The 17,853-nt window shown below is 42.9% G+C and overlaps 1 protein-coding gene across 1 annotated transcript in view; it reads left to right on the plus strand.

Annotated features, from left to right (window-relative positions):
• The window catches only part of MAP3K3 (mitogen-activated protein kinase kinase kinase 3), a 96,810-nt gene that overhangs the window by 64,255 nt on the left and 14,702 nt on the right, over window positions 1-17,853 (plus strand). Inside the window, exons 6-13 of the mRNA XM_019522920.1 lie at window positions 173-272; window positions 2,002-2,115; window positions 7,185-7,308; window positions 10,341-10,474; window positions 11,908-11,981; window positions 14,058-14,125; window positions 14,398-14,490; window positions 15,412-15,603. Coding sequence (XP_019378465.1) covers window positions 173-272; window positions 2,002-2,115; window positions 7,185-7,308; window positions 10,341-10,474; window positions 11,908-11,981; window positions 14,058-14,125; window positions 14,398-14,490; window positions 15,412-15,603 — 899 coding nt within the window. The remainder of the gene's footprint in view (window positions 1-172; window positions 273-2,001; window positions 2,116-7,184; window positions 7,309-10,340; window positions 10,475-11,907; window positions 11,982-14,057; window positions 14,126-14,397; window positions 14,491-15,411; window positions 15,604-17,853) is intronic.

Consider the following 17,853-nt stretch of genomic DNA (forward strand, 5'->3'; position numbering starts at 1 on the left):
CCCCCCCCCCCCCCCAACATTTTGGAGTGTGGGATGATGAATATATGAGATGCAGCAGGCACTTTAATTAGAGTGGCTCCTTAGAGCCACTCTAATTAAAGCACCCCCCCCCAACCACCCCAGAGCATGTGTAAAGATGTCCTTAGTGACTTTTTTTCCTCCGCCTCTCCAGAATTATCCCATTTGTCCGTCCTGTGCGATATGAAGATGTTCAGCAGAAGGTGAAAACAGCCTTTGGTCAGCCACTGGATCTCCACTACATGAACAATGAGGTACAGAGGCACTTGCCAGACAATGTGCAGTGGTTTCTTCAAAGAATTTCCCATGTTCAATCCCTTCTTGAGTGTTACTTTGCAAGTTTCCCTGTGACATGAATGGTTACTGCACAATTCCTCTCTAGAGGACAAATGTCAATTACTGACAAATCATTGCACTGATTTCTCTCTGCAGTGGGAACATTAACATTTCATTTCCTCCTTTTTTTTGGAGACTCTAAGGGAAATGAAGGGAATCTGTAGTAATGTGGCCATTGTACTATCCATCTCAAATGCTGGCACTGCTGAAATGCCATATTGTCTCTGACCTATCTGACCATGTCACAGCCTTCCACCTGGCTGTAACCATTTTCATACTACATCCTCCTGGGGAGGGAATTTTTTTAAATATAAAAAACAGCCTGTTTCTTACCAGCATAACTGTTGAAAAAAATATGCAAGTGAATCCTCAATGTTGGTGCATGAATTAGTGTTTTTAAAATCAAAGCTAATTGTTCAGAAAAGGTGGTGCATAGGATAATTATGGAGTGCTAGAAACTCAGCATTTACTGTCTATTTAAGGCATAGTGAATGCTTATTAGCACAGTGTTCTACTTGGTGCTGTGCTATGCTTAAAGGCAGTCCTTGCCACAAACACTTACAGTCTGATAGAAGCTGACAACAGGATGTGATAGAGAGGAAAGAAGATTTTTTGTTATACTTGAGGCACCAGAAGTTAACCAAAGAGTAGTTAGCATCTTGCCCCAAATTCTTCTGTTCCCCTGATGTGTATACCTTTGAGGAAAACTTGAGTGGAGGGAGCATGCTGGGAGAGCATTGTGGTAAGACAGACAGAAGTGGGAGGAGGAAGCGAATAAAACTTTTGCAAGGACACTGGTATCTTAGAATTAACAGTAGAGGTGAGAGAGATTTCCCAGTCTGGGATTGGAGATGAGGACAAGAAGTTTGAGCTTGTTATCCCGGGCACTGAAAAATCAGTGGAGGGGTCAAAGGGTGGAGATCTAATCGAATTAATATAATTTATCAGCTGGGTTTGGTTGATGTGATGGCATTCAGATTGCTGGAAAGAGGACAATTGCAATGTGTTGATGGTTGTATACATTTTAAAGGAAGTGTGTGTTGTTCTGAGATGGTAGAATATGTTCTTCATCTTACTGCGTATGAATTCTGCTCTCCTTCCCCCCCATTATGGCTGTCTAGAGCTAAACAGTGCAAATATAAGCTCTATCCTAGAGGGCCTCTGAAATCTCATAGCTTTTTAGCAAGTTCAAGATTTTCCTTTGACTCTTCCAGAGGGACTCCATTCTGTCTAATCTAACTACTATCCTTTGTCTCTACATTAGCCTCTTATCTGAGATCCACTTCCTACCTATTCCTCTTGTCCCCAGTTTACCATATTCCTTGTGAAACTGCTTTCTTGTCAGATAAGGAATATGGTTCTGACCTTATTCACTGACACTCAGAACAAGTTCAAGAAGAAATCCAGGATTGTTTGTTTTGCTGATCTCTGGCAAAGGAAAACCTTTGTGGGGGGCAATTAGCTTGAGAAATGGGGGCAAGAGAGATCCTGAGCAAAAAGATAAATTCTCCTCACAAAGAAAGGATGCAGAGTTCTCAGTTGTCCAGTCTCATCTACTGAATCTTCCAGTTTTGTTTAAACCCCTTATTGCCTGTATGTGGTGTTAATATCTCTGCTAACTTTGAATTTATGTTCTATATTTTGCAGTTATCTATTCCCTTGAAAAATCAAGATGACCTGGATAAAGCAATAGATCTCTTGGACCGAAGCTCTAATGTGAAAAGCCTTAGAATATTACTACTGTCTCAAGACAGAAACCATGTAGGTAACCTGCTTTGTAGCATTACAACTAAGTGATACTTGAGGTTTTCTTTATGACCTCTAGTTAAAGGTCCTTGCGTTATAATGGTACCCTGGTAACAGGGATAATATGTAGTAGTAAGGCTGCTGTGCTTCACATACATACTCTCTTTGCCTGAGTTTTTATATGTTTCCCCTGATTCAGCACACTTGAGTATTAAAATACTAAACAGAGGATCAAAGCTATAATTATAAAGGACATTTATTGCCAATATCCCCTCATAAGTAGATTCAGATAACATTCGATGGATCTGGTTCACAGGAAGGTCGTTTATGGTTTTGATTAAGATGGCACATGCTACACAAGTTTTAATAATTTAGCATTCGGTGGTTACATTTTTATTGACAATATTTGAGAAGATGAAGGGGGGGGGCACTTACTGGAGACTAAGTGCAGTGTGTGGAGGACTTTGGCTGTGTGTCTAGAGAGCAAAAGGTCCTGCCTGTGTAAACTCTGGCAATGTCCAAACTTTATTTAATAACGTACCTTTCTGAAAGCAGGCCTCATTCTTAAAGGCATGCTATTGGCTCTTCCTATGGGTCAGCATTCCTTAGGGCATTGCCCTCCAGAGCTACAGAGCCTTTCAGTTTGAATCCCTCCTGGTAGGAATGGTGGTGTGCTCATCTAATTACTGTTTGTTGGCACCTGAGATGAACTTCAGGGGTTTTGGTTCCAGCTTTCTTACCGCAAACACACCATGATTTGCACTAATTGGCCAACTTGGAAGAGAGGACCCATAAGACTGAAAGGTCCTGTTAATTTGAGAGTGAGCATTCCACTAAACTCCCCACATCGTGGTTGAGCCGTGCTGGCATGGCAGTGGTGTCAAAGGATCTTGTTCACCAGGGTTTTAATTCAGTGTCTCTTACCAGTGTTAGCTTCTAAAACTCTGTGGATTTTAAATTTCACATTTGAACACAGATTATTTGCAAATAACCTAATTAATTTCCATTGAATGGTACATGGAACTACCCAAAACAAGACAGCTTTGTTTTGAGTAATTTCTGTCAAATCTTTAAAGCTCATTTCTATTAAACTCTTTTAGAATCTCCCCAAATGTCAGTACTTAGGATCCCTGAAAATTCCTGGTGTGGCCAGATTCAAGGACATAAAGTTTCTTTATGATATTTCAGACTTCATAACCCCTGTTAACAAATACAGTGACTCCTGGATGCAGTTTAACAATACTTTTGTGCTCTCAAGAAAATGGCCTTGGAAATGTAGCCTCAGTTTTCTTGGCATGAAGGTAAAAACTTTAGACAATCCTCTTTTTTTACAGCCTTCTATTAGCTTGAATACTTTCAGGCTATAACCTAGATGTAAGTAATATTATCCAAACTTTACACACACCCTAGGTAATGTCCTAGAGTAAACACTTAATGAAATGCCTTCTCTCACCAACCATTAGTTAGTCCTGTGATGTCTTTTATTAGGTGTTTTTCCTCTTCTGCTTGAAGCAGAAGCAAACTCTTCCACAGTGAAGTCTTTAGTAGGAGCCACTATTTCCCCTTCTCCTTTGACTTCCTCTTCATCTCTGAGCTGGTTGACAAGACACCCCTGCATGTGATAAAACAGAAGCCCAGGAGCCTAGAGGAAGCTTCTTGCCTGAATGATCTTGTCCCATTGACAGTAGGAAGCATTTTTCCCCCCCTAAAGTACAGGATACAGATTTTGTTTTGATTGGGCTCTTATTTTTTGGAGATGGAAAGGTGATGCAATGACTTGGCACAAATATATACTAACAAAATTAAAGTGTGTGTGTGTGTGTGTGTGTGTGTGTAAATAAAAGTACGCTGTTTAAATCTGCTCCAGTAACTGTGCTACTTTATTTCGAGAGTCTACATTAGCAAGTGCTATTTATGTTTATTTTATAGTGGCTCTTGCTCTGGCGTTTAAAAAAGAAACTCTGATCCTTTCTACCAGCCTAGATACAAATGGGATGAACTGCTGTAGTCATGTGCCTGGACTGGTAAAGAAAATCAACTGGTAGGGCCAGTCAAAATCATCAGCCAGTATAGATGATGTATTAGCTGAGGATCTGGTCTGTCAAGATAGCTACTTCCTGTGTCACTGCAATAGCTATCCCAATGCAATCTCTCATCTCAAATGTACATTCCTTGGCAAAAAAAGTAAAAGAAATTAAACTTTTGTCATACTCTTCATCTTGGCCAGCTCTAGCTCTGGTATAACATTAAAAGACCTAGAGAGAGATGGCTTTGTCTGAAGTCAGGCAGAAAGCAGAGCAGGGTGGCACCTTAGAAAGTAATTTGTTCAGAAATGCATAAACTTGTGTAGACAACAGCCTACTTCATCAAATGTGACGATGAAGCATCTGACGAAGTAGACCATTGCCTATGAAAGTTTATGTATTTCTGAATGAGTTGGTCATTAAGGCTGGAAACAGATCTTGCTATAAATGTTTTTATGGCAGCACAAAGGCATCACAAAGGGCAAGCAAACATGCCCATGCCCGTTCCTGCCTAGCAAAATGTGTAGCTACAAGACAGGTGGTATAAATTTGCCCTGTTATTTTGCATAGATGTCTGTTTGCTTTTTGGGAGAGTGTGAATAGCCCGGAGCTGTCTGTACTTCCTAGCTGCCCCAGGCAGGCTCTCCCAGGGCTTCAGAGGCCTAATGCTGTGCATCCTGGGAAACCCCCAGGCACACATCTCTTCAAATGGGAAACCCAGGGTTCTCCTGTTTGCAGAGGCATGCCCCATGTGTCATGTACACAGGACCAGGCCCCAGCCACTCCTGCAAGCAGCAGGGGCCCAACCCTGCAGAACAATGGGTGATTATCTGTTTTGCCCAACAAAGTGATTAGGCTGTGTCTGCCAGGACCTATTCCAGCACAGCTGATCTGCTTCATTTGACAATGTCTGTTTATACCCTGCCTGGGAGACCTAATGGTAGGAGGGAGCTAGAATAATTCACCATTCAGTGTTGGCCTACAGATTTCTGAGTGTATGTAAGGAGATTGTCTGTGATCATATCTGATTTATTTCCAGCTACATGTAATTTGAGGTCTCTGGTCAGTTACAGACAAGATCTGAGTGAAAAGTGCTGCTCAAAGTTTTACCCGGGTTATTTCCCCAATTTGTAGAGAGAGCAGACTAATTTACCTTGTTGGTCTCCCTTACAGGGAAAATGCCAACACAGTATCTGGGATGACTGATTTTGTGCGTCTGTCTGATCGGTTGGGTGCTTTGGCCCTACTGAGAGTGCTGCCAACTGAAAACACATCCATATCCTTTACTCTTGCTGGCTCCTCTCCCTAAAGAATGCCCTCCAGTCTGAGACCTGTTGCTGTGTCTGTTAGTTCTGTAGGTAGGTGGTGGTGTTTTTGAAAGCACTTGGAGTTGGCCTTGCTCCTGTCCTGTGGGCAGTTTTACCATTACAGTCAGAATTAAATCAATGCTGAGTACTTCTCAAAATGCTAGCCATGCTTGCTGTGTTGGCAGAGCCCAGGATCACCTGACTGTTCCCACCTGATCTCCTCCTGACTCAGAGGCATCTGTTCAGGCTGAGCCACTCCCTATAGATAGATAATGTTACTCACCCCAAATCCCTCCTTCCCCTTACCCCTTCTCAAAAAATAAACCTTGACATGGCAGCACTGTCTGCAGGTAAACTTTGTTCCCTCTACATTTTTTAACTTTAAGCTCAAGCTGTTACTTTTTAACATCGTGCATCCTGTGTATAATAGCTTGTTCAGCCTTTATGTACCAATTACATGCTATATTAAAAGAACACTAATGAAACAAAGTCAAACGTTCAAGTTAGGAAATTCCAGAATTAAGATTGGCTGTGCAACCATGATTCAGCCCCCTTGTGTATATGTGTTATGATAGTCTCTGATTATATGATCATATGCTATTTTTCTACTGGATCCCTGCCTAATTAAATGCACAGGATAGATGGCTCTCACTAAATGAGCAGCTGCTCTGTATTTTTTTTTATCTTCATTGCTTAGGCCTTATTTGTTGCACACTATTCAAACCATGCACAAAAGACAATTACAAATTTCCTCATGGTCTTTTTTGTGGCACTCATTATTAAATTATGAGTGCTTCATAAATATGAACTTACTTTCACAACATCCCTGTGAAAGGAGGAAGAGAGTTTTATCCCCATTTTACAAATGGGGAGCCGAGGCCTAGCAGTCAAGGTCAAAAGTGTTCACTTGTGTATAAAGTGCCTAGGACCTAATTTTTCAGAACATGCAGCGGGCTCAAAGCAGAACTTCTTTGATTTTGGTTGCCACTACGACTGTTTGGTACTTTTGCTAATCAGACCCAGGGTTTAAATTTGGACATTTAGAAAATGTGGCAGAATCGGGTAGAATCCAGTTCTTCAGGGCACTGTTCTCCTGTCTTAAACATGAACTGTCCTATCTCTTGCTACAGTCTTCTGACTCATTCACACCATTTATCTTCCTAAGTAAATAATGCCAAAGTCCTACAAACAGCATCCTTCAGTACCCAGCCCTGACTCTTCTTCTACACTGCATGAGACAAAGGTCATGTAAAATAAACAGAATATAATTTAGACTGTACAGTATCACCTTAATTGATCCCCTTGTACTCGTACTATATCTTAAAGTTCTTAGATTTTGTTTTTGATGTAACAATTTCAGATGTGGAATCAAACATACCTAAATCATTTAAATCCTCAGCTTAGACTAGTTCTAGTTCTTGAGCTGACTGGTAGCAGTATAAGGCTATCATCATCTTTTTTGGAACCTTTACTAGTAGGTTTCACAGATTTTTGGTGATGGCAAAGGTATGATGAAACTTGGGAATCTTGGGGTCCGTTCAAGATCACGAGGGACTGGGCACAAGTGGTCAGACTACTTTTCACCTCCATAACTGGGTCGGTTTCCATGCTGCTGCCTCTGTTTCTGTTCTGTGGATAAATAAAATACTTCTGTTTCCAGGCTTTTATTCAGGTACCTTTTGGCCAGTGGTAAAACTTTATACTTCTGCTCAGTTTCTTCTTCAACCTCTTTTTGCTTTCTGTCTCTGCTCAGCAGATCAGTCCTTCGCCCCATTCTGGGCTGCCCAAACAAGTCAGGATCAAAACTTCCCAATCTGTTGGGGATGTGAACACAACCTACCAGCCTCCGGAGCCGAGAAGTAGACACCTGTCTGTCAGTGAGTATTTCTCAGCCCTTCCTGGTCATCATCTTTCTCTCAAAAATTTGTATCCATGGGTTACAATGATTCTTTACTAGTCAGAGTAGGTGAGCAGTTGCTGAGTGGGGTGTCCCAGAACCAGCTTCTTTGAGTTTGGACATTGTAAAGGCTATTTGAGTCCATTAAATTTCTATTTAGATTATCAGATGCAGCTCATGACATAAATCTAGGACTTTAGAATCTATATCAGGTCACCATAAGGTCGTCAAAGCTTTAATGGGAATACATGAATAACTAAATTAGATGAGACTAGTACTCCACGTGTTCAGATTCTTACCTCTGAGTGAGTAGTAGCAGATAATTTGTGAACACTTAAAAGTTTTTGACTTTTTTTAATAGGATTTTTGTTCCAATGTGGCTTAAACTAGCTCGTTTGTGATGAAAACTGCAGTGAGAATGGTAATGTGCAAGTTAGAGCCTCTGCACTCATTCTCCACAAACTACTTGGCATTAAGCCTAAGAAAAGCCAAGTCTTCTGAGTCAAGCAGCAGCAGCACGCTACAGAAGTTTTGTGTTTAGTGCATGTTTAAGGTGCTTCAGATGATAGATACATGAGTTGTTGTCTCTGCCAGACCTGGGAACTCTGGAATTCTTCCTCCAGCTCCAAAAGCAACTACGCATGTTGGTTTGGAGAGACTACTTACTACTTCAACTCATGTCTCAGTTTTCACCATCTGCAAACTTGGAGGAGAATTCAGTGGGTTCTGCAAATGAAAGCTTGTAAAACACTTGCCTGCTAAATATTGAATCTGATTCCACTTAAATGGGTTTTTTAATAAGGGGGTGCAAACAGGTGTTAGGGGTTCACAGCAGTCCTTCTTAAGGCTTGATTGGGAAAGGGGACAGGGAAGAATTCCAAGATAGAAAAAGTTGAGAACAACTTGCTAGATTGACTTGAAACCTATCTGAGGGTGGAGGTAAAATGCTTGGTTAATTGCTAAGGTGTTTTGTGATATCATATCTGTGTGGTGTATGAGTCACTTAAGTTTATTATGGAAATTTATGGAGGGCGCTTGTGAAGTACAGGCAGCTGAAATGGGAACAGAAGGGACTTCTTTTATATACATGTTAACTTCAAACTAGGGCAGCATTCCTCTGTCTCATAAAGAAAGTGTAGTATCCATGCTTTTCTGAGCCTAATATGGTTTCTTTTTTCACAGACCAATTCAAGTGCCAAAAAATCATAGAAAACAAAGGGGGGGGGGAACCCTTCTCTCCTTTATTAACATGACGAGCCATTCAAATGATACTCAATGTGCTCTGTTAACTTGGTATCTATCTAGGGCAAACAGGATAGTAACAAAGGGCCCCTTCTGTATAATATTCCCCAGCACAAACCTGCCCTGCCTTCCCATCACAGTAATGCTACATACATATGAGATTTTTGGGTCACTAATCATGAAAACTCTATACTATTTCATTTTCTATCCTCATCTGGCTGGCAGGCAAGCACATCATTTTGAGCCCAAAAATAAAACCCAGAGAGGGGCCTCCGTTCCTGCCACTGGTGTTGTAGTATGTAGATCTCAAAGGTGATTTCTCTTCCTTTTCCACTTCCTGCCCCCTTTAATTTGGAAAGAGTAATGCCCTCTAGTTTCCTGGAGGATTTCAGGCTCTTCTTTAATGTCATATGTGGAAAATGGGCAGCTAATTCAGACCAGTGCTGTGAGTGGTGGTTTGACTATACAGATTAGACCTGTGTGGTTGCCTGCTTTCAGCAGCTTGTTGTGCCCTGGGTTCAGAGGTGTTTAGGGTAAAGATAAGACTTATAAAAAGGAAAAAAAAGCAAAAACTGAAAATGTTGCTAAGCACTGTCTGGCAGTGCTTGTGTTTTTTCCACTCATTTCCTTTGATATGCATTGATTTAGTGCTGACTTCCTTTTCCTGCCAAGTGATGGGGGCCTTTCCACAATAGCAGCTGGGCTGAAGCCAGCAGGACTTGGGCTCCCTTCAGTGAGCCATTGCATTGTATCGGAAAAAGTGAAAGTGTACTCTCGTGACTGGATCCAGCTACAAAGCACACGCTCTTGTTTATCTCTGTTCTCATTGGCTGACAGTCTCATGTGACACCCCCCCCCACAAGTTGTTGGGAAAATCAGGCAGTAATTTTAAAGAAGGCAAACTGCTTATTGTCCATACTTGGTACCCCAGGTGTTCGAAGTCATGCTGCAGCCCACACGTTCCATTCCAGAGCTTTCCAAAGAAAACTTGCACCTGCTTTCAGTTAATTGGCACAAATATAACATGTAGGAGAGGGAGGTAGTGACAGGTGTGTGAAATATTGTCCACAGGAAATCACCTGCCAGTCTCTACATGCCTGTCACAGTACTTGGGCATACTGTAACTAATTCAGTAGGTATGAATGTACACACCTGGGAACTGATCATGAAGTTCCACCGGTGACTCTTCACATGACCTTGGACAAGTGATTGTTGGGTGTTCTTATGAATGCAACTCAGTGCTGCTGCAGATCTCCCCTGGTATTCATAATGGCATACACTGAGGTAGTTAGTTAAGTTATTGACAGATGGGCAGGGCTATTCCTGCTACTCAAACAGAATAGTGTTAGTTCAACACATGTTACTTGAGGCAGGAAAACGGTTGTCCTGATAAGAGCATGAAGCTGATTTTACACCAGAGGTTTTGCTGCTGTTAGATGAGCAGGGTTGCGTGGAGGATGCTCCGCCTAGCCTACCACTGTTTTAAATGTTTCACAGGTGACCTTTTCATGGTGCTCCAAACACCAGTACTTGACTCACTGAAGTAATCACTTAACAGCACTGTAAGCTATTGTAAGTAGACACAGAGTTACCATTGAATACAACTGTAATGTTAGTTCCAGAATTGCTCCTATTATTGCAAAGGCTCAAGAACTTCAGAGATTAAGGCTGTGCCTTGCCCCCTTTTCAGAGTTCTTTACCTTATGTGCATGTACATGCAGTCTCTACATAAGTGTCTGCATAATAAACCTACTTCTTTGTCTGGTTCAGGTTCTCAGAACACAGGCCGAAGTTCTCCTCCCCCCGGGTATGTTCCAGAGAGGCAACAGCGAATTGCTCGACAGGGTTCCTATACTAGCATTAATAGTGAAGGCGAATTCATCCCAGAGACCAATGAGCAGTGTGTGAGTATGAGCATGTTGAAGTGTGAGGAAAAAGCCCCAGTCCTCATTAAATCTACCACTGTTTTTGTTCTTTCATATGAGCTGCCATTCTTCACTTAAGCTTGTCTCTACAAATGCTGATAGTAAATATCACTACAATGCATCTTTTTCAAGACTTTGGCTGGGCCACAAGCAGCAGTCACTGTGGATAGCTTGCCCATCTACGAACAGGCCCCTCTAGCTCTGTGGACATGGAAAAGGTGTGCCCGGGGTTGCCACCATCTGGTTCTTGTGATCTGCTCACGCAAGCAGGAAGTTGGTGCCAAGCATAACTTGCAAGTGGAGAAGGCAATTTGGGAACAGAATCACTGCTGCTGGGCTGAAGTGCAATGGGCCACAGCCAGGGAACTCAAGATGGCACACTGGCTAGTCTAGTGCATGCAGGCCTAGATAGCTGTAAAAGTTTAAAGCTACCACTAGCCTCCAGTATGATGTGTATTTCCTTAATTTCCATGTGTACAGATGCAAGTAGACTGAATTTAACCATGTCAGGCTTTTATACTACTGAATTTACTTGATTCCAAGACAAAGTTGTTGTTTTTTTTCCCTGTTTAACATGGGAAGGAAGCCCCTCATCTTGGAGTCCAAGGACAAGGTGGTGTGGGGGCAGGCAGCTGCCCCAGGATTGGAGCTGTTGCCTGCCCCCTGCAGTCTGTGCTCCCTGTCTGTCCCCTCTCCCCTTCCCTGCCCCTTGTTCTGGCCCTGGGAGGCTGTATCCCCAGTCTAGCCTGAGGCACAGAGCATGCCCCAGCCCGGCCCCCTGGCAGCAGCACTGAGCCAGCACAGGGCCAGGCTGGGGCCATGCTCTGCACTCCAAGCTGCAGTGGGGGTGGCACCTGCCAGATGAAGGGCAGGATGCTGGGGGAGATGAGGGAGGAGCATGCTGGAGGAGTAGAGGCTGTTGGTGGGGTAGGGGGCTGAGGCTGTGGGGGGAAGAGGGAAGGATGGCAAGTGGGAGTGCCGGACAGGCAGTGGGGGCATGCTGCTTGACCTCCCCAAACCATCTGCTTTCTCCCACTACCTGCCCCCCTGAAGCAGTGGGAGGCACAAATTTAAGATGACCCTCCAATAATTAGATTCTGTACATGGAAAATTATAACAAATTTATAGATTTTCCGTGTATAGAATCTAATTTTTGGGGGGGGTCATCTTAAATTCAGGATTATCTTACAATCAGGTGATTTATGGTATCTGAAATGGCCTTGTAGTTTTGAACTGCTGTTGCAACAAATTCTTGGGGAGATGAGCATAGTTATGCTTTCTAAAGAGTCTCCTATCCAATCTGGACCGACTCTGGGGAAGCAAAAGTGAACCCTGCATTTTGCTATGCAACATCTTTGGTAGCAAAATCAGCCCAGCCCAAGTACCTAAATTTTCATGACCTTGTCTTACAGATATTGGATCCCCTAAGCAGTGCTGAAAACTCGATATCAGGAAGCTGTCAGTCCTTGGACAGATCTGCAGACAGGTACAAATACAAACTGACCAGAGGCCCAATGGGCATCTGTACACCCCCTGGAGTGACAAAGCTGTGCTCCAACACGTTCTAATTGGCACACATCAGAGCATACTCGATTAATCGAGAATACTGGGTGTCTGCTAGAGCTTGCTAATTAACGCACTCCAGCAGCCTCCACATCACAAGTCTTCAGCATTTCAGTGTTTCAAAATAGTGGCAGGGGTGCTTTAACTAAAACTTGTCCAACAAACATTAGTTAAAATGCCCCTGCCACCATTCTGAGGTGTGGGATGCTGAATCCATGTGATATTGCAGGCGCTTTAATTAAAGCGCTCTCAAGGCCGCTTTAATTAAGCGCCACCCTGAAGCACATGTATAGACACCCTGTGTGATCACATTCTGATGCCATTTGAGCTTGTGCAAAAGTCAGTTTGTTTTTCTTTTCAGACCATTTTCCTTGAAATTATAGGGTTCTATTCCTACATAATTTCCCAACGCATTTCGTAGAATTAACTGCACTGCAAAGCTGTGTTATTTTTCTTAGCAAAACCATACACCAACAAAGTAGAGCCTATGTTTTAAAAATTCAAGCTTTCAATGCGGGCAGTTTCCCAGTCTAGACTTTATAACATCTGGCTTCTGGGCACTGAGATCTCCAAGAAACAACGCTTGCTTGTTCATTTAAAAAAAAAAAAGTTGCAAGAGCATATCATTACACTATATCTCTTTTGTCAAATGTAGCATTTGTTCCGAAGGAAGATGGAGGACTCTCTCTCTCTTCCTACCCACTGCTGAATCCCGTGTAGTGGCAGTGATTCTCACCCTGTGCTTGAACAGATACAGAGAAGAATGTTCTCTGTGTACCCACCTGTTGAATGCACTAAATGCTTGGATTTTCCTAGGGAAAAGAAAAAACTCCTCTCCCTTAACCAGATCTTTTGTTCTGCTTCACTCCACACCCCCCTTCTGAAGACAGTTTCTAAAGGTGTCTGCTGCCTATATATCAAATACCATCTCATATTAGAGTGGGGAAGAGGGTATGAATTTCTGGATAGCTGTTATGCTAAACTTCTAAGTTGAGGTGCACAGCTTGTAGAAGAGAACCATACATGGGCCACTGAAAGAGCTAAATAATCATAGGGGTTGTTACTGCTTGGAACGTCCCAAATAATCAAGTCCTGAAGCAGACCTCTTCTGATTTTGGAGAGCTGAACTTGAGGCATTTAAAGGCCTAACTTTCAGAATTGCTGAGCAGCTGGTGCTTTCTTTGATGTTGGCTGGAACTGTGGGCACTAGCACCTCATAATATTGGGCTCAGCATGCCTCCATTTGAGATCTCCAAAACTGATTTTTCAGTAGCACTAAGCAGTGTGTGCTATGATGAACACAAGATCTACTTCTGTAGTCATTCAGGTTCCTGCCAATGGTTTTGGGGCATTAAAGGAGTTCAGACTTCAGTTTCTTTGCACCAAAATACCCTGTGTTTGTAGAGTTTTGATTGTTCCAAAATAGCCTACCCAACAACTCCCTGTGGGGCTTGGTAGGATCTGGGGAAGCTGAGGTTCTAAGCCCTACAGTAAGAGAAATCTTTTGGGGAATGTGAAAGGTTGGTTATCCTTACTCCAGCAAAACCTATTTAACACATGAATGCAAGAAGCCTAGTTTTGTTGCCTGGACAACATTTGTCTAACCTCCCTTTCCAACCTTCTGGGATGACATTTTGAAGCTTGCTGCTGCAGCAGTGTGCAGTACTGCGTGACAGAGCATCTGTGCCAAGCAAGGAAATGCTTCTTATCCCAGTACGAAGGCAAATCTGGGGGTACAAGCTGGACAACTGGCCACACTTGGAGACAACCTGGCTAACAAGGCCTCAGCCTGATCTTAGCTTTCCAAGTGCTGAACCATGAAATAAGTTGCCGTTGCACAAGCTGTAGAGCTGAAGAAGCAGTTCTACAGCGGGTGGTAGGAGAAAGGTTTGAGAACTGCATATGCCCACCTGCATCTTCATTAACTTCCTTTTGAACTCAGTTTATTTTCAATTCCTGTAAATCACTGTCTAAACTGTCTTGTTCTTTATTGAAATAGCCCTTCATTTCGAAAGTCACGGATGTCAAGAGCGCAAAGCTTCCCTGACAACAGACAGGAGTTTTCAGGTATGTTCAAAAAGTATAAAAAGCATTTAGTTATAGCCATTGAGAGGTTCTAACTCTTAGCATTTTAATCAAAGCTGCTAACTGTACAGGTGTCTTTCCTCTTTTGCTGTTTACTCTTGTATGCTGGGTAGTTTATAAGATAGTTTTCCCATCAACTTCAGAATTTGCTGCCTTTTCCCCTGAAGCCTGTTTGTAGTGGAATGCCCTGCCATTGTAACTTGTGTACATTGCGTAAGGAGTCTTACTTTCTGCCTCTTCATGTCTGCTCCCAGATCGTGAAAATCAAATCTATGATAAAGCAGGGAAAGGTGGAACATACCCTCGACGTTACAATGTCTCCATGCAGCACAAAGACTACAATGATGGTAAGTGTTTTGCAGCCCTTTAGTTCCCAAATTGAAAAGGTTGGTGAGGTAGTAACTGTATTGGAGATGGGTCAAAGCCTTTGGGTGAACCACTAGAGGGTTAAAATAACCCATCTATTTGGAGATCCTCATTGCACACTGCTTCCTCAAGTGCATAATTTGTTGTATCAGGTTTTCCTACCAGTGCAGGTTTGGTATGTACCCTGCTATATATGATCCTTGCTTACTCTTTCCTTCCTCTCCAGGGATATCCATGCTGAACAGTTATTGCTGAATAACCACATTACCCACAGGCTGGGGCACTATAACCTGAAGAGACTTCTGCCCTGTGCATCTCCCCTGCTGGGCTGATCTGTAGACCAAACCTGGTCTGAACCACTAAGCTCTTTTAAAGTTTGCTTGATTCAGTGCAACAGTAATGATTTAAAGAAATGGGTGTCTGCTAGTCAGGTGGCCTGCTGGATATCTGGCAAATTTTACAGCGATTAACTTGGTCTTGCCTGTGTATCCTGTGGAACTACCTTTTAATAAGTGAGGCTGTTACCTAGCAAGTCATTTTCTTGTTTGTCTTACTGCAATCTGGGTATTAACAAACCTTGGAGCTTACATGGCAGCTTGTGCACTGTAGATCTTCCTCTTTGCTTTAGAGAGTAAAAAGCTTGGTGAGACTGCTGGAGAGCAGCACCCAAGAGGGACAACAGTAAAATGACTGCACCTCCCTTCTCCCTAAGCAGTAACCCTGGATTGGTGTTTCTGAGTGTCTTCAGTATGTTGGTGGGTTTCACATAACATGTTCAGCTACCTCTCTTTTTACCTAGGTCTCAGGCTTTGGTGATGCTTTCCTACTTATGCATAAATCATTTGGAAAAACCTAACTTTCTTCTCCTCCCCCTCCCTTCCTGCCCTGTTTAATCTCTTAAGGCCGGAGGACATTTCCCCGGATACGTCGTCACCAAGGGAACTTGTTCACATTGGTGCCATCAAGTCGCTCCCTGAGCACCAATGGGGAGAATCTGGGCTTGGCAGTGCAGTACTTGGACCCACGTGGGCGTCTGCGGAGCGCTGACAGCGAGAATGCCCTCTCGGTGCAGGAAAGGAACATCCCAACTAAATGTAAGCATCCTTGTGCCAAAGCAGCCAATCCAGGGCTGTGATTTGTTGGAGGAGGCAGTAGACCCAGATGAGCAGGAGAGGGAGGACTGTTGGAAATCAGTTCCAGATCTATCATGTGACTACCCAAGAGCTTTGCTAGAACAAATAACTCCAAAACTGTGCAGCTATAGGTTTTGTATGGGCAATAGTTTTCTACCTTTTCCTCCAGTAGACCATTTCTAAGTACCATCAGAGACTGGTGCCCCTCCTGCTGTGTACCCTCTGCTTCTCACTTGTGGTAGGAAAAGTCAGTGAGAGTACAGGTAAAAAGGCATTTCCATCCTTGGAATACCAGGGTTGTCTTCTGCTTCCTAATGTTCTAGTCATGCTGTTTAGCAAATTCCATGTCAGTCTGTGATTGACTGCAGAAGAGCAAATTAAGTGCCTGGCTATGACTAAAATAGCCAAGTAGTCACTAAATAAAAACATGTATATAAAAATATTTGACAAGTCTCTAAAATGCCCTGTGCTATTTCACTGTTGGTGATCCATCACAACAAGGGTCTATCTTCAGGTTCCTACTGAGAGTTGCCTTTTCCTGTTTTTTTGGGTTTTTTTGTTTTTTGTTTTTTGTTTTTTTTTAAGCATTAAAAATTCTGCCACAAGATAATATCTGAAGTCAGCTGACTCCAGGTGATGCCCAGGAATTTCAAGCAGTCATTGAAGAGCTGCTTTTTAATAGGTTTATCTATCATGTTTAGAATGAAGCTTTTAGACTGATTAATTTGTTACCAGCTAAGAATTATTTTTGCTCTTACAGTTCCAAAATAGGAAGGCTTATTTTTATGTGAAAGCTACGTATTTTGTATGGGAATGTTTTTCAGTTTGTTAAAAAAAATACTAAAGTCTATCCCTTTTAAAAGGATTTAGTATTAAAATGTGAGAGCAAAGTATTAAATGTGAGAGCTTCAGAGAGTTGATATTCTGAAACTTAATGCCATAATTAAGTCGTCAAGCCAACCAGTCAACCAATATAAAGTCATTTGATCAGACTTGTCTCTTTAAAACATAGACTCACAGTAGCAAAGCCAACTTTTTTCGGCCCCCCTGCATTCTTCTGTTGTCCAGGTGGTTGTACCACGTTTGTTTATGGTTTTATAACAAAAGTGCTTTCATATGGACTCTGTTAAGTACAGGGGTCCTGATGTTCCACTGTCTGCATGCACTCTGCATTTTTATTTGAAACAATGCATAGTGGAAGAAAAACACTGCATGCCCAATTTAGTAATGGGTTATTCCTACTTTGCACTCTGCATTGGTGTAAATTAGGGGTGCACAGATAAAGATTTTTTGGGCCAATACCAATAGCCAATTATTAACCAGCCGTGTCAGCGGATGCCGATCTGATAGCCAATTTTACAGGAATGTAGCCCGGCAGCTTGGAAAGCAGCCTCCTGCCGGTAAGTCTGTGGGGGAAAAGGATGGGGGGAGGAAATGTTTAGGCCCAGCCCAGCCTGCTCACTAGGAAGTCTGGCACAGCCCCTGGCTCCGAGCCCACAGCAGGAAGCCCATGCTTACCCCGTGCACAAATGCAGGGGGGCACATGCCCCCCATGCCTCTGCCAGGGGTGCATACAGCAGGGTCCCAGGGTCACATTCAGCACCATGGATGGCCTGCCCCTGTCCATGCCCCACTCCCCCCTTCACCATGGGGGCCTCAATCTGCTGGCTCTCCCCCATGCACGTCCCTTCCCTCCCCACTGCTTATTGGCCAGATGCTGCTCTCCAAGCTGCTGGGCTGCATTCCTGGCCACACGCACGCTGCAGCTGCACGCAGCATTTATTGGTGACATTATCAGCTACACTGGCCAAAAAAAGCCGATTGCCAATAGTTAATTTTCCTTTTATCGGTGCCGATCCGATATGCCACTGATATATTGGTGCAGCTCTAGTGTAAATGACTAAAATGTGTAGTTCAGCAGGAAATTGTGCTTTATTATTAGAAACTCAGATGCAGAACTTCTTTATGCAATACAGTGGCCTCATCTACTCTAGAATAATTAGGACTGATAAATGCCCACTGGTACAATCCTACCTATGGTAGCAATGGTGGAGTTTTTATCTGGAGCATGCAAGTGCTTTTATTGGTGTTATCTAACACTATAGCAGCAGTTGATTAAGGGGCCTGCTCTCTGGTTATACAATAGCCTCCTGCTTTTCAGCAGCCAATGGGAATTTATAATTCCTAATTTCACTATTGTAGGCAGGCCTT

The sequence above is a fragment of the Gavialis gangeticus genome, unplaced genomic scaffold (assembly GCF_001723915.1).
Source record: "Gavialis gangeticus isolate Ggan-Ray unplaced genomic scaffold, GavGan_comp1, whole genome shotgun sequence".
Classification (NCBI taxonomy): Eukaryota; Metazoa; Chordata; order Crocodylia; family Gavialidae; genus Gavialis; species Gavialis gangeticus.